The sequence below is a fragment of the Vombatus ursinus genome, unplaced genomic scaffold, assembly GCF_900497805.2.
Source record: "Vombatus ursinus unplaced genomic scaffold, bare-nosed wombat genome assembly UNPS02014894.1, whole genome shotgun sequence".
Lineage (NCBI taxonomy): Eukaryota > Metazoa > Chordata > Mammalia > Diprotodontia > Vombatidae > Vombatus > Vombatus ursinus.
In genome coordinates, this window is record NW_020954672.1 from 106,158 (window position 1) to 128,172 (window position 22,015).

Genomic DNA, 22,015 nt, shown 5'->3' on the forward strand with positions numbered 1-22,015 from the left:
ACTGGGGCTGTTTCCCAAATGTTATAAATCAGAAAACAGGAAGAAACCAAAGTTTTTGTTTGTGATTTTAATGTGATGACTTGGAGGCAGCAAGCTCTCAAGAGGAGCAAAAAAAAATTGCAACAAAGTTGTCCCTAAACACCATTCTCCTCCTGTAGATAACTAATTGATCCCTCAAAGAGCAGAGATCAGAGACTTAGTACAAAGCAGGTTCTACTTATAATCCCTCCCTCCTCCAGCAAACACTGAGATAGCATCACACTAACCCCTTGGTCACTTCTTTTCTCTAGCCTGGTTGTTAGATTGGACACAAGTTTTACACCAAGGAAAAAAAATCATGGATTAATAGAATCTCAGAGTTATGAGGGAATTCTGAGTTCATCTAGTACAACCCTCCTCCTTAAAGCATGAATCCTCTCAAACCATCCCTACAAGAGCTCATCCTTCCTTTGCTTAAAGACATCCAGTGATGAAATCTGAAGCTCTCCAGAAAAAAAGAAGAAAGGGGAGCTCTTGACTTCAGGTTTCTGAGTAGTTCTCCAGCAGAGAAGGTGATGCAGTCCTTACAGCAAAAACAATTGTGTAAATATAGAGGTTTCCAGACTCACTCTGAGGCTCCCTCCATCTATGTCTGCTAACTGGGCAGCTGAGTATATGGCATTTTTTCCTCCAGGTGAATTTTCATTTATCACAATGCAGAATACAATCATTATTTGTAAAGGTTTTGGGCATAGAATGCATGAAATGGGAAATGAATTTTAGCTATATTCTGAAACCCTCTATAGAGCTACTCACGCCAAAGGAATCAGGGACCATGATACTGTGCCACTTATATGAACTGGACTTCCTGAGTCAGGCAAATTCAGGGTGTGGGTGTGTGTGGGTGTGTGTGTGTGGGGGTGGGTGTGTGTGTGTGTGTGTATTGGGGAGTAGGTATCTAGAGCTCTAGCAGTTCCATGAATGTCCTACTGATGGCAGAACCAGTCCATTCAACCCCTACTATAAATATGCCCAAGCAATCAATAGTGTCTTCACTTCACTGGCTGCAATGGAATAGTCCTTCCACAAACCTCTGAGCCTGTTTCTTGAGGTTCAGCCAGTTACTTCCCCTCCCTATCACCCTCTCCCAAGCTGTGTGTAAGGCCCATGACCCAGAAGAAGAGGGGTTTGCTCAGGTTTTTTTCTACAGAATGGCAAACCAGCAACGGGACATTTTAGTCAAGTAGGGTCAGTGGTGAACAAGGAACTGGTTCTCACACTAATAATAATAGCTGATGTTTATATAATGCATTAAGGTTTGCAAAAGACCTTTGAATGCATTTTTCACAATGACCCTGTGATATAGATAGCCTTGTACTATTCCCATTTTACAAATGAGAGGCATAGAAGCACTATGTTATAGTGGACAGGGAGCTGGGCTTAGAACCAGGAAGATCTGAGTTCAAATCTTGCTGAAGAGCACTAAGCAAATTATTTGGTTTCTATGTACCTCAACTCCCTAGAACTCTTCAATAAATGACAGCAGGCTTGAGATTTGCCTTGATGTATTGCTGAAATCACAGATATTTGCATACAGAGGAGGAAACTGAGGTTCATAAAGATTAAGGAACTTACCCACAGTATTAGCATTAGAGTCAGAATTTGAACCCCACTTTTCCTGACTCCAAGTTCAACAATATATTCTTGTACGCTGTGATATCAGACTCAATTACAACAGTTTTCATTTATCTATTAAATTGGTTCAGTCTCAGTAATTCGCATGCATAGGCACGACTTCAGAATAATTCTACCTGTGTCCATCAACTCTGACACAATGTCCTGTGTAAAACAAGTATTGAAGGAAACTGTGCTTCCAAGTCACTACAATTAAATTTGGGCCAGGCCAAAGGGGCAGTACTTCTTTGAAGAGCTGAGGAGTCACTGGAGGGTCAGACTTGAAATCAGGAAGACGTGGGTTCGAATTCTCTCTCAGATGCTCACTAGCCATGTGATCCTGAACAAATCATTTAACCTCTCTCAGCTTCAGCTTCTTTATGGGTAAAATGGAGATGATGACAGGACCTCCTTCTGAGGAAAAAAATGATATGTGTAAAATGCTTTGCAAACTTTAAAGCACTATGTAAGTGCTAACTATTACTATTATTATTATTACACTTGAGTACATAATTCTGACATGAATGATATCAATTTAGAATTGTAAAAACCTTTGATATCATCAAGTCCTACCAAGATCAAAGAAATTAAGTGCTTTAACGAAAGTAGAACAAGTAGTAGCTAGATTTGCCAGGATTTATGCCCTAGACTTCTGACAATATATCCAACTCTACATTTGACCTTAAAGCTGTCTTAGACACAAACTATTTTTGTAGTGCATGCAATCTGGTGGAATATCATTACAGTGATAATTTCACAGGCATGGCAGTAAACATACTTTCCTTCTCCTGTTTTCTGGGAAGCATCTGAGTCACATCTTCAGATAATAAGAATTAAACAGAAAAGGAATTTTTCAGAAGACTATTTAAAAGGTTAAAATGAAATAGTAGATCTTACATAGCTTTGAAAAATATAAAACCCTTTTATATCCATATATATATTATATATATATACATATATTTCAGTATTGCCTCTCATACATACAGGGCAATTCATTTAATTTCTCTGTGCCCTAGACAATTGTCTCAAAATATAAATTAGAGAAGAGTTGCAGATCAGGATCAGTAAGAAGGGTTTCTGAATTACAAGTTCTCAAAGCTAATTAAATGAGAAAAGGGAAAGAGAGAGAAAGAGCTGAGATAGATGATAAAGATATGAGAGTAGATACAAAGATAGATAAAGAAATATAGGTGATATAGATATGGATGTAGATAAATACGGATATCCTTTTTTTCACAGGGGATTATTATCTTTGAAGAAATGTCTACCATATATTTCCATAGGATTTTTTTTTAATGGAAGCAGCAGAAGCATTATCATAAGGTCCCAGGACTCAGAGCTGGATAGGAGCTCTGAGTTCATCTAGTTCAATCCTCTCATTTCCTCAAGGCAAGGAACCTGAGGCCCAAGAAGATGAAATGACCAGAGCCAAAGTCACACAATTCATAAGGAGTCAATCTGGAGATCCATCCAAGCTCCTCTGACTATAGATCAAATGTTCTTTGCAGCAGACCCTAGGGCAGGAGTGGGGAATCTGTGGCCTTTTAATAAAGGAATTTGTTTTGGGAAGTTTGGATTCAGTCAAAGGGCATCACTTGAGGACCTAAAGGGCCATATGTGGCTTCGAGGTTGGCTGCAGGTTCCCCCCCCCTTGCCCTAGGGCCTCTCCAGCATGGTGGAGTGGGAGGATTGGGCTTTCTCTGAAAAACTGAAAGTTTCTAAAAGCAAATCAACACATACATCACCATCCAAGACCAGAGTGCTAAGTGGGTGAAGTAGGCTGATGCCCATAGAATTGTAGATTCAGAGCTTCAGGAAGTCAAGAAAACCAAACACACCTTCTCACCAATTTTCAGAGGGCCTGAAACCCCACTGTCAGAAATTAATTCCCTTGTTTTTTCAAAACTTTTGGTCTTTGCAACTTCCAGGATAAAAAAATGAAAGCAACCAGAGGAACATCTTAATGACATGCCACCTAACCCCTTACCAGATTCATTATTACAGCAACCTAAAATCTAAGCTCTAAGGAGACTTGAGAAAGGATAGGGTCCTGGGGAACTCAGAGATCAGAAAAGGTTCCTGAGAAGACAGATGGTAGATCACTAAAGACTAATTTTAAAAATTCCAAAATTTTATACGCCCCTGCCCACAGCCTCATTTGTGAATCACTTACAGAATTGCTGAGGGAGAGATAAGAAAAAAAAGACACGTGCCCAATCCTCCACCTTCAAAGCTTTGTAATGTATTGATTGAGAGTTAGGCAAAATTTTAAATATACGAAGAGATGAAACATCAGGTCAACCCAAATATAACGTTGTACAGCTCTTTATAAGGACTGTTATGAAGAGTGTCTTCATAAATTAGAAAGAACTGAGTTAAATGAAGTTAATTCACATTGACAATAGATGTGGGGGCCTGATTAGACACTGAATCACAAAATAGCAGATTTCAGAGAGACCTCAAAGATCCCTTAATAAAATATTGTCATTTTACAGATGAGGAAACTGAGTCCCTGAGAAGTTAAATGATTTGCCTAAGGATGCATAGCCAATAAGTAGCAGAGCTGGGATTGAAAACCCAGGGCTTTTGACTTCAAGTTCAGTACTTTTTCACTATAAATGCTGGGATTGAATGGTCTCAAAGTTCACTTCATCCTGTCTGGGAGTCAGAAAGATCTCGGTTCAAGTTTCATTTCTGACACATACTGACTGTGTGATTTTAGGAAAACCATTTAACCTCTCTATGTCCCAGGCAGCTCTCTAATACATTTGCATAGCAAATGCCAATCTACACTGGTACAAAAACTTCCCTACACCAATGAAAATCACAGGTCTGGTCAAAAAAATCCTAAGAGCAAGAACCTTGTGTTATTGACCCTTCATATTTTTCCAATCCCTAGTATTCTGAATTTAATTTGATTAAGAAATGTTGTTGTGTGTAAATTCGTTATTGAGATCTTTAAAGGGCTTTTCCCACTGATGATCATTTTTTCATTAAATCACTCCTATTTTTTTAAATCATATCCAGAAAAATGAATATCTCCAACACCTACAACAGCTCCAGTGAAACTACTGGCTTCATCCTCCTTGGATTCCCCTGTAGCAAAGAGATTCAGATCCTCCTCTTCATACTGTTTTTCATCATCTACATCCTGACCCTTATAGGAAATGGTTCTATCATCTATGCTGTGCATTGGGACCAGCATCTTCATAACCCCATGTACATCCTCTTGGCCAACTTCTCTTTTCTGGAAATCTGGTATGTCACTTCCACTGTCCCCAATATGTTGGTCAACTTTCTCTCTAAGACCAAAACTATCTCCTTCTCTGGATGCTTCCTCCAATTCTACTTCTTCTTTTCTTTGGGTACTACAGAATGCTTTTTTCTGGCCATTATGGCATTTGATCGATATCTGGCCATCTGCCAACCTCTGCATTATCCTACCATCATGACAGGACATCTCTGCACCTGTCTGGTGGTCATCTGCTGGGTGTTTGGCTTCCTCTGGTTCCTGGTTCCCATCATCCTCATTTCCCAATTGTCCTTCTGTGGCTCCAAGGTCATTGACCACTTTCTCTGTGATCCTGGCCCACTGCTAGCTCTCTCCTGCACTAGGGCCCCTTTGATAGAGTACACCTGTTCTACCTTGAGTTCTTTGCTCCTGTTTGTACCCTTCCTCTACATCATGGGAACATATGCCCTGGTCCTGAGAGCTGTTCTGAGGGTTCCTTCAGCAGCAGGTCGGCGTAAAGCCTTCTCCACCTGTGGGTCCCATTTGGCTGTCGTGTCACTGTTCTATGGCTCTGTGATGGTGATGTATGTGAAACCAACATCAGACCATGAAGCAGGAGTACAGAAGATTGTGACCCTCTTTTATTCTGTGGTGACCCCATTCTTAAACCCTTTGATCTACAGCCTTCGGAACAAGGAGATGAAGGCTGCCCTGAGGAAATTTCTGGGTACATAAGGATTCAAGTCTTAGCAAAAAAAAAAAAAATACCTTAGAGAATCATATAAATTTTGAATCCCTTCCTGAGTGAAGTATTAAGCATATTAAACCAGCATATCTCCTGGCTCTACTCCTACCTCTCCAACTACGTTTCTACCTGGATATCTCAATAACACTTCAAATTCAACTATCCAAAACTGAACTTATCTTTTTCCCTCAAAAAACTTCTCCTTGCAAATTCTTTAATTGTATTGATGGTATATCCATTGTCACAGTACTTTGACTCAAAATCTTGGTCCCCTTTTACTCTTTTCTTTCCCTCAGCCTATTTTTCTTCCCCAAGATCATAACTTTACAATATTTTTCACATCAGTCCATGTCTACACGTATATCACTGCAGCCTTCATTATGTTACCTTCAATGCCTTGTGACTAGAATATTGTAATTGATTCCTGTTTTTTTTTTTACTTGTCAATCCAATTCTCCAATCTTGAGTAATGTCTAATACTCAGGCATCATCATCTTATTCTTCTGTTCAAAAGGATTCAGTGGTTCCCCATTCCTTCAGACTAAAATATAAGCCCTGTTTGGGACTACAGCTGTGTTTTTATTGGTTTAGGACGGAGCTTCTTAAACTTTTTCCATTCGTGACCCCTTTTCTAGTTCTGGCAGTTTCTTGGCATTACATGGCCTGAGGGCATGTGCAGTGAAAAATGTACATGCTGTGTGTTCAGAACTCAGGCTGCGGTGAAGTTGCATGATGTTACACAGGCAAGCACTGCCAGAAATTACACATTTTATTTTAAATTAATTTTTGGTCGTTGCATGTTCAGAAACCTTTTACTGTTGCCAAATTTTTCACAACCTCATATGGAGTCATGACCCGCAGTTTAAGAAGCACTGGTTTAGGAAACTTCCTCTAAAAAGAGCTTGGTGTTTAAAATCCTCCATAATCTCTCTCCAATCTGGTTCCATAATGTCATTGTGCCTGTTTCTACCTCTGTGTGGGTCACCATCACTCACCCCCACTCATGTCTATGACACATTTCCTACACATTTTCTCCTCTTGATATCCTTACATTTCTTCTAGGCTCAGATGCTTCCTCTAAAGGACTTTACATGATGCCCCTAAAAAAAAGAATACTTTCTTCCTCAAAGTTCTGATAACATTTTGCCCAGAACTCTCCTATACCTTTATCACATTATGCCTTATATTTATTTGTATGCATATCTTACCCTCACTATCATATTTCAAGTTCTTTGAGGACATAGTATGTTGTTTTTCATCTTTCTGCCCCTAACACCTAAAAATGTTGTGCATGTGTATCTAAAGAATGGAATTGAATTGTTACTAAATTTCATCAACCTTGGAGTTTCTTACATTTCCTGGCTTTGCTCCTATTTGTAACTTTACAACACATAATCTATAAGTTTTCTCAAAATTAGAATCAGGGAAGTCATCCATAACTTCTGGGATCTTTGGAAAACTATGAAATATGTTGCTCATTAACATATAGGAATAGAAAAGTAGAGCTAGGGAGATCTTGCCTTATCATACTTAACCTCTTAGACAATGCTTAAAATTTCCTCTTCTGAAAACTTACAAGAACAATTAAATCACTAAAGTAATGTTTTTCATTGGACTATGGATTTACATCTGGAAAAGACCTTAGAGGTCTTTGAGTCCAACTCCCTAATTTTTTACGGATGAGGAAACTAAAGCATAGAACAGCTAAGTGATCTTCCAAGGGTCATATAGCTAGTAAGTGACTGAGGCAGGATTCAAATTCACATCTTCCTGACTCCAAATCCAGGGATCTATTCATTGTGCCATCTCTTGTCTTGTTTCAAAGTTGTTTCATCATTATGTCATTATCTATTAACAAGTGTACCTCATCATTGAATCAACAACTGCGTAGAAAATTTGGCTCAAAATGAAATATCTTGTATAATACACTTCTACAAAATGATAATTGCAGAATGGAAACTCTCTGAAGGCAGGAACTGTTACAGTTTTATATTTGTATCCCCATACCTAATAAAATTCCTGACACATAGCAAGTGCTTAATGCGTGTAACCTGAATTGGATAGAAAAGAAATTAATTGAATCAAACTGAATTGATAAATACAATACAAAAACAGAACAAGGGGCAGTAAGTGGTGCAGTGGATAAAATTCCAGCCCTAGAGTCAGGAGGACCTGAGTTCAAATCTGGTTCTAGACACGTAACACTTACTGGCTGTGTGACTCTGGGCAAGTCACTTAACCCCAATTGCCTCACCAAAAAAACAAACAAAAAAAAACAGTAGAGCAAACATAGCCCCAAAATATAATATAAATTATTAATCAAAGTATAGCAAACTCATTTAATTCAAATATTAAAGGAAATTTTTAAATTTTGTGATGAAACATGAAAAATAGTTTTTAAAAGATATCTCCTCAAATTAAACTTTTAAAAATACACCATATTGTTTTTCTTAGCAGTAGATTAATGAAACTTGGGAATGTATCCTTGATTTCACTGCCCTCTTTCAACTCAACATGTGGTTTTTCTTTCCATCTCAATATGACATTCCTATTTAAAGTCTTATGGACTTGGGTTGTTCTTCTCATTTGGTTTATCTTAAGAAATAACTTTATTCGATGGTACCCTTTTCAGAAAAAGATAATACTAAAGCAGATTGTATGTTCTTTGTGAGTAGAAACAGTGTTTTATACCCCTCTCCATGAGATAGTAGAAGATTAATAAGTATTTTTTTATTGACTGAAGAAAAATTATGCACTCATACAGAAATCAACCTGGAAAGAATTACATTTTATAGCACAATCTTCCCTTTCCTGTGCTGCTGTGATGGAGTGGGGAGAGGGGCAGAGAGAAAGAGAGAGAGAGAGAGAGAGAGAGAGAGAGAGAGAGAGCCACGAAAGGTATTTGGTGTTCTTTTTATTATTTTTTCTTGATGATGCTATTTCTATAACATTGTTCCCATTAAATCCCAATGATATTAAAAATTTAGATTTCATTGAATAATTTTTAAAAGTCTTGAAAATAACAAAATAAATACTGGCTCCAAACACAACTTTCTGGTACATACATACATATGTTTACAGATTGTGTCTCCTCAGTTGAGTAGGGGTTTCTTGAGGTCAGGGTCTGTTTTTTTTTTTTTATTTTGTCTGTATATGTCAGTGCTTAACACAGATCCTTGCAAAATTTCCAAATCTGTGATTTCTTCAGTGTGGGGACCTCCTCTATACTTTCTCTGCCAATGCAAAGCAACACCTTCTCTGCAAATATACAATTGTCAAAGGGCATGGAAAGATTAGGTGACTAGCCCAGAGTCACATAGTATGTGTCAGAGGTAAGGTTTGAACTTGGTTCTTCCTAACTTCCTAATTCCAAAACCAGTTCTCTCTTCACAGTGACACTCTGACTCTCTGTCTTGCACACAGTGGGTATTTAATAAATCCTTGATGGATTGTATTATATTACTAAAGTAGTATAGTTCTTTTCTTTCCAAGAATACAGATAAAGCAATCTATGCTTTTTAAAAATATCAAATAAACCTCCACTCAACAGTTAATAAGTTGAAAGATCTCTAAAGTTACAAAATAGATGACCAAAATCTGTTTTTCTTTTAGACATATTTAAACTCTTTAACATTGCATAAGAAAATAAATGATTTCAAAAATTAACTTGAAAATTTTTAAATAAAAACAGATGTAGCCCAGGTTCTGGAGCTACTCTCCCAATTCACACTCACATTGGCAGATTGGGTCCCAGAAGGCAACTGCTACATTTCTTCTCAAGATCCTAGGAGTATCTCTGAGGGAGGGGAGGAGGAAGGGATCTTTACAGTGCTATAGCTCACAAGCCCTACCAGGGTCCTTCTCTCCAATGAAATCAATTAATCAGCCAGTCTTACTTAGCTTTTAGAAAGGAATGTTTTGGGGTAGCTAGGTGGCGCAGTGGATAGAGTACCAGCCTTGGAGTCAGGAGGACCTCAGTTCAAATCCAGCCTTAAACACTTGATACTTAGTAGCTATGTGACCCTGGGCAGGTCACTTAACCCCATTGCCTAGCCAAAAAAATTTTTTTTAAAAAAAATAAAAGAGTATTTTACTAAGGTGGTAAAGTAAGGACAGGTAATACAAAATATCTCCTCAGAAATTGGTGATGCGCTCTCCCACCAACATGTACAGAATCCAGAAGAAGTGGGCTCAAGGTTATAATACATATGGCAAAAGGGGTCACTTATAGCTCCTGGAGATGGTGCTAGAAATCCTTTTGTCCCCTTCATGGAACCCTCATTAAGCTCCCTTTAGGTATGATATAGCTTTCTACATGGTTCTTTGTAGAGTCTTGAAATCTGCATTTTATCAGTATATCTAGTTTTTCCTCATTTCTCAATGTAGACACTACTACCAGTCTCTACTGTCCCAGGGATGCTACTAGGGTATAGATGAGAAGCCCAAATCCTCCAGAATTCACAAGGTTGTCCTGTTTCAACTGTATAGAGATGGGGGGTGGCAAAAGTAGAAGCCATAAATATATAGATCTGTAGATATAGCTATAGCTATAGCTATACCATTGTTCAGTCATTCAGTCATGTCTGACTCCTTGTGACGCCATGGACCATAGCACACCAGGTCCTTCTATCCTCTACTATCTCTTGTAGTTTGTCCAAGTTCATGTTCATTGCTTCCATGATACTGTCTCTCCATCTCATCCTCTGCCCTTCCCTTTTCCTTTTGCCTTCAATCTATTCCAACATCAGGGTCTTTTCCAGTGAGTCCCATTTTCTCATTATGTGACCAAAGTATTTAAGCTTCAGCTTCAGTATTTGATCTTCCAGTGAATAGTCTGAATTAATTTCTTTAAGTATTGACTGATTTGACTTCCTTGCTGTTCAAATGACTCTCAAAAGTCTTCTCCAGCACAAAAATTCAAAAGTGTCAATTCTAGGGCACTCAGCTTTCCTTATAGTCCAACTCTCACAGCCTACACTGCTACTATAAAAATCATAGCTTTGACTATATGGACCTTTTTCAGCAAAGTGATGCCTCTGCTTTTTAGTATGTTGCCCAGATGTGCCATAGCTTTCCTTCCAAGCAGCAAGCATCTTTTAATTTCCTGGCTGCAATCACCATCTGTGGTGATCTTTAAGCCCAAGAATACAGAATCTGACACTGGTTCTACTCCTTCTCCCTCAACATGCCAGGGAGTGATGGGACCAATTGCCAAGATCCTAGCTTTTTTTTGTTAAGCTTCAAGTCATCTTTTACACTCTCCTCTTTCACTCTCATCCCAAGGCTTCTTAATTCCTCTTCACTTTCTGCCATCAGAGTGGTATCGTCTACATACCTGAGATTGTTAATATTTCTCCCAGAAACCTTAAATCCAGCTTTTGATTCACCCAGCCTGGCATTTTGCATGATGTACTCTGCATATAAGTTAAATAAATAAGGTACAATATACAGACTTGTCTTATTTATTTTCCAATTTTAAACCAATCAATTGTTCCATGTTTGGTTCTATTGGCCAGCATACAGGTTACTCAGGAGACAAATAAGATGATCTAGTACTCCCATCTCTTTGACGACTTGTCACATTTTTGTTGTGATCCACACAGTCAAAGGCTTTAGTGTAGTCAAGGTAGCAGATGTAATTTTTTTTTCCTGGAACTCACTTGCTTTCTCCATAATCTAGCAAATGTTAGCAATTTGGTCTCTAGTTCCTCTGCCTCTTCAGAAACCAGCCTGCTCTTCTGGTAATTCTCAGTTCACATATTGCCAAAGCCAAGCTTGCAAAATTGGCATGTGGAATAAATGCAATTTTACAGTAATTTGAACATTCCTTGTAATTGCCCTTCTTTAGGACTGGGACATACACCGATCTTTTCCAATATGGTACCCCCTGCTGTGTTTTCCAAATTTGCTGGCATATTGAGTACATCACTTTAAAAGGCATTATCTTTTAGGGTTTTAAATAGCTCAGCTAGAGTTCCATCACTTCCCTTAGCTGTCTGGCTCTAGATCAGTAACCACACCAACATGGTTATTGGTGATATTAAGATCTTTCTTCTATAGTTCTTTTTTGTATTCTTGCCACCTCTTCTTAATCTCTTTTGCTTCTGTTAAATGCCTACTATTCTATAGCTCCACCACAATGGAACAAAAACCTCAATGAACTTAATGTGATATAAGGGTATTCTGAATCCCAGCTGTCTACCACATGCTGCCTGCCAAGACCAATATTCTCCTGATGCTCACCTCAAACCTACATTCCAAGCAAAAATACCAGGGACCTAAAGGACTACTCTAGACTGACAGGATCAGTTTTTTCTCTGTCCCCAAGAGAAAAAAAAAACAGAAGAAACACAACTAGAAGTGCCTTGAGTATCACATAGATATTTTATAAGAATCATTGCTGAAACTGAGTCCTCAGAAGGAGCAGGCTCTTAGGAGGAGGAAAAAAATAGGCACAAGTTGTCCCCAGACACTATTCTCCTTCTTCAAATAACTAATTGGTCCCTCAGAAAGCAGGCATCAGAGATTTACTCCAGAGTACGTTTTACTTATAATCCCTTCCTTTTCTCTAAAATACCAAAAGTTGCACCAACCCCACATTCACATTCTTTTCTTATGCTGATTGTTGGATAGGCTACGTTTTTCCTATTACAAAGAAAACCATAGATTAATAGAATCTCAAAGTTGTAAGGGACCTCAGAGCTCATCTAGTCCAAAACTCCTCCATGAAACATAAATCCTCTCACCATCCCAACCAAACCATCCCCACAAGAGCTTATCCAGCCTTTGCTTGAAGATCTCCAGAAAGAAATATGAAGCACTCATGAGAAAAGAAGAAAGGGGATCTTGACTTTGGACTCCTTTTTCCTGCTCCAGGAGAGAAGGTGATAGAGTACTTATGGAAAATACAATTATCTAAATACAAAGGCTACCAGGCTCTTTCTGAAGCTCCTTGACATGGGCTTACTGGATAGCTGAGTTACGCCATCCCTCCAGGAGCCATTCTCTTTTATCACAATGGAGAACACTTTTTATTTTCAAGGGCTTTGGGCACATAGTATAATGAAATAGGAGTGGGCCATGATTGACATCTTCATGTAACCTTCTGTCAGTTGCTCACTGGAAGTAAATTGAGGCCCAAGTTATCTGAACAAACTGCCAAGTCAGGCAAGCAGGCCTGAGTGGGTGGGAATTTATGGGACTGGTAAATGCTTTGATAGTTGGCACTCCAAAGACCCTATCCATATATCTCCTATAATACTCTATGCACATATATACAGAGATACTAGGCAGCCACTCATATAGTCAGGAAGTGACTACCTACAACACAAGTCCCACTCTTCCTCATGCCCTTTATCCCTTCCTCAAGTTGGGGTTATCCTAGGATCTGTAGGACACTCCAAGTCCACTAAACTGTCAACTGGAAGAGAAAGGATATCAGTATGTAAAGTTTTAGTCAAACAAGGTGATCAGTCTCATGTAGACCAGAGGAACTGTCTTCAACTAAGTACAACCACTTTTTGGTTTTGTATTTGTTGGTAAATATATCTGTCAAAGCAATTTATAATGACACAACTCCAGGATCATTTTGCTTGTGTCCCCACTAACTGTCACAAACAAAAAACCCTCTGTCCAAAGGAACTTCTGGGTTACTAGAAAAATGTCAGTGCCCTCAGCAGAAATTGGAAAGTTCAGAGTAAAGGTAGATAGTAGATTTGGGGGGAAAGGTAAAGATTCTTATTGTGGTTATGTGAAAGTAATATGCCTGAGGTATATCCAGGTGTAGATGTCCAGTAGGCAGTTGGTGATTGAAGTTCAGAAGAATGACTAGAATATATAGGTTTGGGAATTACCTGCATAGAGAAAATAATTAAACCCACAAGAGCTGATGAGATCACCAAGAGAGAGCTTAGAGAAAGAAGACTGCATGATTCAGGAGAGATCCTTAAGAAACACTCTTCGTTGATGGTTGGGAGATGGAACAACCAACAAACGAGACTGAGACAAAACTGTGAAGTGGGTAAGGGAAGAGGAAGGAGTGTTCTAGAGTGTCAAAAGCAACAAAGATATCAAGGAGAATGAATACTGAGGAAGAGTTACTAGGACTTAACAGTTAAGAGATTAGTGGTAACCTTAGAGAAAATTATTTCAGTAGAGTGATAGGATCAGAGCCCAGATTTCAAGGGGTTGAGAAGTGAGTAAAGGTGAGGAAATTAAATCAGTGAGTGTAGATGACTGTAGAAGTTCAGCTAGGGAGAAGAAATAAAGAACATCTTGGGATAGGAGGATAAAAATGTTTTTAATGAGATAATTGGGTTACATATGTAGACATAAAGAAAGGAGACAATGAATAGTGAGTGGCTGAAGATGAGAAAAAAAAAAGAGGAAATAATTAAGGCAGCAAGTTCCTGGAGAAGAAAAGAAGGAATTGGATCAAGGCCTCAAGTACAATTGTTGACCTTGTCAAGAAAAGGGGCACCTCACCACCAGAGCAAAGGAGGAGAAAATGGTACATGATGTAGAAGGGTTTTGAGCTGTGGAGCGGGAAAGAATGGGGAGCTAACGATGTATGAGCTCATTTTCTTTTCAGCAAAGTATCAATGAAAGCTATTCAGAGTGTCCTAAAAAACTTAGTTCAGTTCTTAGCTTTAACAGTCTTAATAACTTAAAACTTCCCTAAGACTTTTGGTACACCCTGTATAATAATATAGAGAAAGGGAAAGATTAGCAAAGTTGGTATGAGGATAAATTACTGCATTTTAACATATAAGTGAAATAGGAGATTCATAGGTCATGATAACTGAAGCTTTGAGCCCCCTATTCTTATCGTTTAAACACCAAATCAAATGCCAGCTACTTAACAACTCCTTTTTTTAACCTCTTAATCCATAATGCAAATACCTTTCTATCTCAAAGATGATTTTGTTTTATAGGTCTCTCACATGGTCATCGTGTACTATTTTGTATTATATCTAGCCTGGATTGGCAGGGTGGACTGATGGAAAATTTAGGTTTTTTTTCTCATTCTGGAGGATTTCCCATTTCAAAGAACTGTAAGAATCATGACAGATGGGAGCTCATGGACTCAGGTCTGGAGAAGCCCAGGTAGTTTTAGGCTAGGCTTCCCTGATCCAATGAGTCTTTTATCTGCCATTATTCTTCTGCCTCTCCTTCCAGCTAGGAAGAGCCATACTTCCCATCAGTTCTTTACCATTACAAGGTTACACTGTTTTTTGGTATATAATTCCTTTGCTACACTATAAGCCCTGTGGGCAGGGACCTTAATATAATGAAGCTTCATATTTCTCCAGTATTCTACACTCAGTATTGATTAATAAAAGTTTGTTGAATTTTTTTTATTTTTAAGATCTTCAAAGAGGGTAAAAATGGTCAGTTTTCAATCAATAACCTCTGATTGTTTTATAGCTTACAGGCAAATGAAAATTTCCAACACCAACCACAGCTCCAATAGTACTGCTGGTTTCATCCTCCTTGGATTCCCCTGTAGCAGAGACATTCAGATCCTCCTCTTCATACTTTTCTTGATCATCTACATCCTGACCCTTATGGGAAATGGTTCTATCATTTGTGCCGTGTGTAGGAACAAGCGACTTCATACTCCCATGTACATCCTCTTGGCCAACTTCTCATTTCTAGAGATCTGGTATGTTACTTCTACTGTCCCCAATATGTTGGCCAACTTCCTCTCTAATACCAAGATGATCTCTTTCTCTGGATGCTTCCTCCAGTTCTACTTTTTCTTCTCCTTAGGTGGTACAGAATGTTTTTTTCTGGCCATTATGGCATTTGATCGATATCTGGCCATCTGCTGGCCTTTGCATTATCCCACCATCATGACAGGACATCTCTGCATCAAGCTGGTGGTCACCTGCTGGGTGTCTGGATTTCTCTGGTTCCTAGTTCCCATCATTCTCATCTCTCAACTGTCCTTCTGTGGCTCCAAAATCATAGACCACTTTCTTTGTGACCCAGGCCCACTGCTAGCTCTCACTTGTACCAGAGCCCCATTGGTAGAATTTACCTGCTCCATTGTGAATTCTTTGCCACTGTTCATTCCTTTCCTCTTCATCATGGGAACCTATGCCATGGTTCTGAGGGCTGTTCTGAGGGTTCCTTCAGCAGCAGGTCGGCATAAAGCCTTCTCCACCTGTGGGTCCCATTTGGCTGTCGTGTCACTGTTCTATGGCTCTGTGATGGTGATGTATGTGAAACCAACATCAGGCCATGAAGCAGGAGTACAGAAGATTGTGACCCTCTTTTATTCTGTGGTGACCCCATTCTTAAACCCTTTGATCTACAGCCTTAGGAACAAGGACATGAAGGATGCACTAAGGAAAATCCTGAGCACTTGAACATTATAGTCTTTAAAAAATATATCCTTGGGGCCTGAGATAGATGTGCAATATCTATATTAGGTAAAAAAAATCAAGAATGAAAAAGATCAACATATAAGAAATATGTTCAATCCTTCATTTCCAGTGGTCTTTTGGACCTCTCTACCATGATACGCCACTTGCATTTCAAATACAGCATGGCCAAATTTGAACTCATCATCTTTCCCTAAAAATGTGCTCTTCTTTCCAATTTCTATATTTTTATTGGTTACTCGATAATGGGAGAATGGTAATTTGTCTGAAAATGAAGTTCAAAATACTGGAATCATATATTATACATTCCTCTCCCTCAGCCTTCACATCCAATCTGTTCTCAAACCCTTTCAGCTTTTCATTTATAATATCACTCCCATTGGTTCCTTGATTTCCATTCACACTGCGATTATCCTCATTACCTCAACTATAATAATGTAACAAGTTCTTAATTCATCTTCCTGAATCCTGTCTTCCCCTTCTCCAATCCACACTATCTACTTGTCAAAATAATCTTCCAAATAAACAGAGAATCATGTTATTTACTCCCCTACTCAAAATGTTTTAGTAGCTCTAGATAGCTTATCACATAAAATAAATATTTTCATCTGAGACTTTATTGTCCTCAACAGTCTAACTCCAACCTTCCTTTCCAGTTTTTTTTTCTATTTCCTTTTCTACATGCTATACTCCAGCCAAAGACCACTATCTCTTTCCCATTGTCATCTTGCCAAGTTCAAATATAATCCCCTATGCCTAGAACATACTTTCTCTACATCTCTACCTTTTGTAACCCTTCTCTTCCTTAAAAGTCAAGATCAGAAACTCCTCTTTCATGCAGTTTTTCCTAATCCTTCCAACTTTAAGTGGCATTTTACACTTCAATTTCTCCTAGGATCTTGTATAGACCTCTTTTTAAATTTTTTTATTTTTTTTTGTTTTTGCATTACATTTACAGATTACTCCTGCTTTATGAGAAGTCTCACAACTTAGGAAAACAATTTGAGTAAAATTAATAATAAAGTGACCTCTTCTGAAAGTACTTAAAACATTTCACACCTGTAATACCTCCCCCCTCCACCACCTCTCTATTTTTTTTAAAATTAACAAAAAGTTATTTCCTCTCCCCCCTCCCAACTTCATTGGAGGAAAAAAAGAAAAAAAGAAAAACAATGATCTTGTAACAAATGTGTACAGTCAAGGGGGAAAAAAGTCCCTTGGTGGATCTGTACATATGTGTGTGTTTATAATTCTGCACCCTAAATCTATCACCTTGCTGTAATGGATAACATATTTCATCACTGGTCCTCTGGAATCATGAATGATCCTTGGATTTATCATAGTTCTAACAGTTTTTAAAATCATTTTTCTTTACCATGTTATTATTACACAAATTGTCCTCCTGGTTCTGCTCATTTCATTCATCATCAACTTATAAGTCTTCAATTTTTCTTCAATATTTTTATAATATCAGTGTTTTAGTATGCATTGTTTTTCTGGTTCTATTCATTTTACTCTATAACAGTTCATAAAGAGACCAAAAAAAGAGGAAAAAGACCCATATGTACCAAGATATTTATAGCAACTCTTTTTGTAATAGCATAGAATTTGAAACTGAAGGGATGTCCATCAGTCAAGGAATAGCTATGTTGTAGTATATGAATATGATGGCATTCTATTGTGCTGTAAGAAATGAGGAAATAGATTATTTTTAAAAGAAACAGATTTTTTTCTTCTTTGTCTTTCTTCTACATCTTTTTTACATTCGGTTTTGTCTCATCTTAGATCTGTAAACGTCCTATCTGACTATTCTATTCTAAGTTCCTTAATAGAAAGGATCATGTTGTTTTTTGTCACTGTATTCCCTAATGCAGTAATTCACATGTAGAAGGCAGGCAATAAATTTTGTTCCGAGTGGAATTCAATTATTAAATTTTATTGACTATTGGGTCCTTTATCTTTCCTGACTTTGCTTGTATTTGTAGTATGACAAGCTCTATTTTTACAAATTTTCTCAAAATTAAAACCATGTGGGAAGGTGGTGGTTTCATGGCTCCTTTCACAACTGTGAAATATGGTGCTTGTGAATATATGAGGCAGTGTGGTATAATGAAAAAAGCATTACTTCAGGAGTTAGAGGAATGAGAGTGAAATCTCAGCTTTGTCCTTTATTTGTTGGGTATCCTAAGCAAGTCATTTTACAACTTTGGGCTTCAATTATCTTGTCCACAATAGAAGGGATTGGGACCATATAATTTCTAAGGTCAATGTCCAGCTCTAAATCCTATGTGTATAAATAACCAATTCCTATGGACAGAGAAGAAAAACTTGTACTCTGTCAATCAACAAGCATTTTTTAGGCGCAACCTGTGTGTAAGGTATGATGCTAGGTGCTAGGGATACAAATACAACAATAATACTAGCTAGCATTTCCATTGTACTTTAAGTTTTACAAAGTACTTTAGAAATATTATCTAATTTTATCCCTACAAGAACCCTGGGAGGTAGGTGCTATTATTATGCTCATTTTGCAGATGGGGAAATGAAGACAGACAAAGGTTAAGTCATTTTCCCAGTTTCACACAGTTAATGTGAGGCCAGATTTTAACTTGGGTCTTCCTGAGTTCAGATCCAGAGCTCTGTCTGCTGTGCAACTCTTACCTACAAGTGCTATGCCCAAAGGAATATAAATTTTGATTGCTGAAACCTCACAAGTTATCTTGTGGGGTTTACAGGCTAGATTTCTTTTTTAAGGTACATACCCTAAAGCCAAATCACTGGTTCTCACTGACTAGCTAACAATAGGTCCCAGCCCAAGCCTGGTCATTGTTTGGATTACACTCAGAGTGAGTGTAAATAGCAATTGTTTCTGGTTGGCCCAAAACTCTGAGGGTTCCCCCTCCCAAAATGATTTTTTTTACTAGATAAAAAAGGCCATTCTTTACTTCACTTCTTACCTAGCCTTAATCACTCATTGGACATTGCCTCTGACAAATTGAGACTTGGGAAAGACCTTAGCTTAAAAAGTCCAAGGTCTCCCACTGCATCCAGGACCATCTCCAATTGTCTTCATCTGTATCTTGCCACTGGATCCAGATGGCTCTGGAGGAAAGGGTGAGGCTGGTGACTTTGCACAACCTTGCCTCACTTAAATCCAATTCCCTTGCAAGTCATGACATCACCTTCCTAATGTCATGGGTCTCTTCAAGAATGAATGACAAACAACAACCTAGCTGCCTCTACAACAAATAAAAGAATCTCTACTCACAAGAAGCTTACACTCTTATTTTATTCAAAATCTTTGGTACCATAGACAGAATGTGCAAAGTTCTTTTCAATTTTGAGACCTTGAAAGAATGAATAAATTACGTGAACCTGTATTTAATATATTTCAGAAGGGTTATTATCATCATTCTAATCTTTATATATTTATAAGTGTATCTCATTTTACTGAATAAATAATATCCTAGAAAAGATTATCTAAAAGCAAATTTCTGTAAATTCAATAATGTCCTACAACTGATTTCTTCTATAAAATTATAAATGGACTGCAATAGCAAAACAAACAAAGCCTCAAAATACAATGAAGATCAACATTCAGAATGCAACAATTTTATTTAAACCAAATGTTTGAAAAAGAAATAATAATATATTGTTAAAAGATGAAAATGTTCATCAAAAAAATCACAAAGTACAAACCTTATATTAAAACTTAAACTATAACCAATCCCACTTTCCCTTTGCAGTTCCTCATATGAACTGGAAATGTGTCTGGGGTTGTACACAGCCCTTTAAATCAAGAAACAGTTTCTTTTCTGTTCCCAAACTGAATGTTTCTAATTAATGTGCTAAAGTTTTTAACTATTCCTTCTCCTGGGTTTCATCATGTGAAATAAGATACTGCAAAGGATAGAGTGTTAGACTTGGGGTTAAAAAGACCTAAATTCAAATCCTACCTGAAGACAATCATCAATTGTGTCAGCCGGTCAATAATCATTTATTAAGTGCCTAAAATGTGCCAGGCACTGTTCTGATTTCTGGGGATCCAAAGAAATACAGAAGACAGTTCTTGCCCTTGCAGAGTCCACTATCTAAGGAGGGAGGCAACAAGCCTATAAATGTATAAACAAGCTATATACAGGATAAATGGGCATTAATAAAAGGAAGACACTAGAATTAAGGGCATTGGGCTTTGTGAAGGAGGCTGGATTTTAGGTGGAACTTGGAAAAGTCAGAGAAGCCAGAAGCCAAAGATGAGAGAGGACAGTATTCCAGGAATGGGGGACAACCAGTGAAAATGCCCAGAACTAAAAGATGGAATGTCTTGTTCGAGAGACAAGGAAGCCAGTATAACCAACAGGCTATTGCAATAGTCCAGTCATTAGGAGATGAGGGCCTGCTCCAAAGTGGTGGCAGTATCAGAAAGGGTCATATTTCAAGAGATGTTACAAAGGTGAAATCAATAGGCCTTGGCAACAGCTTGAACACGGGGAGGGAGGGTGAGAGATAATGAGGAGTCAAGGATGACACTTAGGTTGTGAACATAGGGAACTGAGAAGAAGGTGGGACTCTGAATATTCACAAGGAATTTTGGAAGAGAAGAGGGTTTGGAGGAAATAAATGAGCCTAGTTTTAGAAAAGTTGAGATTAAGATGTCTACAGGACATCCAGTTCAAGATGTCCAATACCTAGTTGGGGATTCAAGACTGGAGGTCAGCAGAGAGGTTAGGGCTGGATAAGCAGATTTGGAAATCATCAGCATAGAGAGAATAATTAAATCTCTGGGAAGTGATGAGATCATTAAATTAAATAGTATAAATGAAAAAGAGAAGGCCTACATCAGAGCCCTATGGCATACTCCTGGTTAGCGAGCATAACTCGGATAAAGATCCAGCAAAGGAGACTGAGAAGGAGAACCAGGAGAGAATAGTGTCCTAACACCTAGACTGAAGGAAGTTTCAAGGAGAAGAGGATGATCAACCATGTCAAAGGCTGCCAACAGGTCAAGAAGGATAAGAATGGGAAAAAGCCCTTGGATTTAGCAATTAAGAGATCATTAGTCACTTTGGAGAGAGAAGTTTCAGTTGAATGATGAGGTTAGAAGCAGGAATGCAGTGAGCTAAGAAAAGAGCAAGAGGAAAGGAAATGGAGAAAGGAAATGGAGACACTGTTGTAGAAAGCCTTCTCAAGAATTTTAGTCATAAAATGCAGGAGAAATGTGGGGGCATAAGGATCAAATGGAGGTTTTTTGAGGATGGAAGACATGGGTGTATTTGCAGGCAGTAGAGAAGCTGCAAGTAGACAGAGAAAGAATGAAGATGAGTAAGAGTTAGAATGATAGAAGAGATAATCTACTGAAGAAAATGGGATGGAAAGGGATCATTTGTGCAGGTGGAGAGGGCTTTGGCTTGACAAGCAGAAGGGTCACCTCTTCTTGTGAGGCAGGGATAAAAGTGGAGATAGTGGTAGAAGATCTCTGGGTGATATGAGCAGAGAAGGAACTCTCAGCAAATGGCCTCCATTTTTTCAGCAAAATAAGAGACAAACTTCTCAGCTGAGAAAGTGGAGGGAGAGGGAGGTTTTTTTGGGAGGTTTGACGAAGGATAAATGTTTGAAGAGCCACTGTAATAAATGGGATAGCAAATTAACTTGGAAGATGCAAGAAAAATTATCTAACAACGAGAGCCCAGTTGAAGCTATGTAATATAAATTTGGAGTGGATCCTGTCAAAACATTTACATGATTTTTTCTACCTTCATTCAGCAGCACGTGTGTAAGAACTAAGGCATCAGATTATTGGAGTGATCCAAGGCTGAGGCACAATCCACAATATGACAACAGGGCCAGGGATTCAAGAGAAGATTAGTGTAAACTTGGACTGATTTGCCAATGGGTCAGGATTGGGAAATGAGGAGAGTGTGGCTAGGGTATGGGATGACGGCTTGGGAGAGAAATAAAGGGTCAAAGGATTAGAAGTTATGGAGCAGAGTTTGTTAT

General features: G+C 38.3%; 2 protein-coding genes across 2 annotated transcripts; both read left to right on the forward strand.

Annotated features, from left to right (window-relative positions):
• Positions 1–4,684: 4,684 nt before the first annotated feature.
• Positions 4,685–5,620, forward strand: LOC114028831 (olfactory receptor 11G2-like). The gene has a single exon (XM_027843161.1). The coding sequence runs from the start codon at positions 4,685–4,687 to the stop codon at positions 5,618–5,620; it is 936 nt and encodes a 311-aa protein (XP_027698962.1).
• Positions 5,621–15,064: 9,444 nt separating this feature from the next.
• Positions 15,065–16,003, forward strand: LOC114028832 (olfactory receptor 11G2-like). The gene has a single exon (XM_027843162.1). It carries the CDS (start codon positions 15,068–15,070, stop codon positions 16,001–16,003), a length of 936 nt encoding a protein of 311 aa, XP_027698963.1. The 5' UTR covers positions 15,065–15,067.
• Positions 16,004–22,015: the final 6,012 nt, after the last annotated feature.

Coding starts and splice junctions, on each gene's coding strand:
- LOC114028831 (XM_027843161.1), top strand. CDS start 4,685: ATGAATATCTCCAACACCTACAACAGCTCCAGTGAAACTACTGGCTTC.
- LOC114028832 (XM_027843162.1), top strand. CDS start 15,068: ATGAAAATTTCCAACACCAACCACAGCTCCAATAGTACTGCTGGTTTC.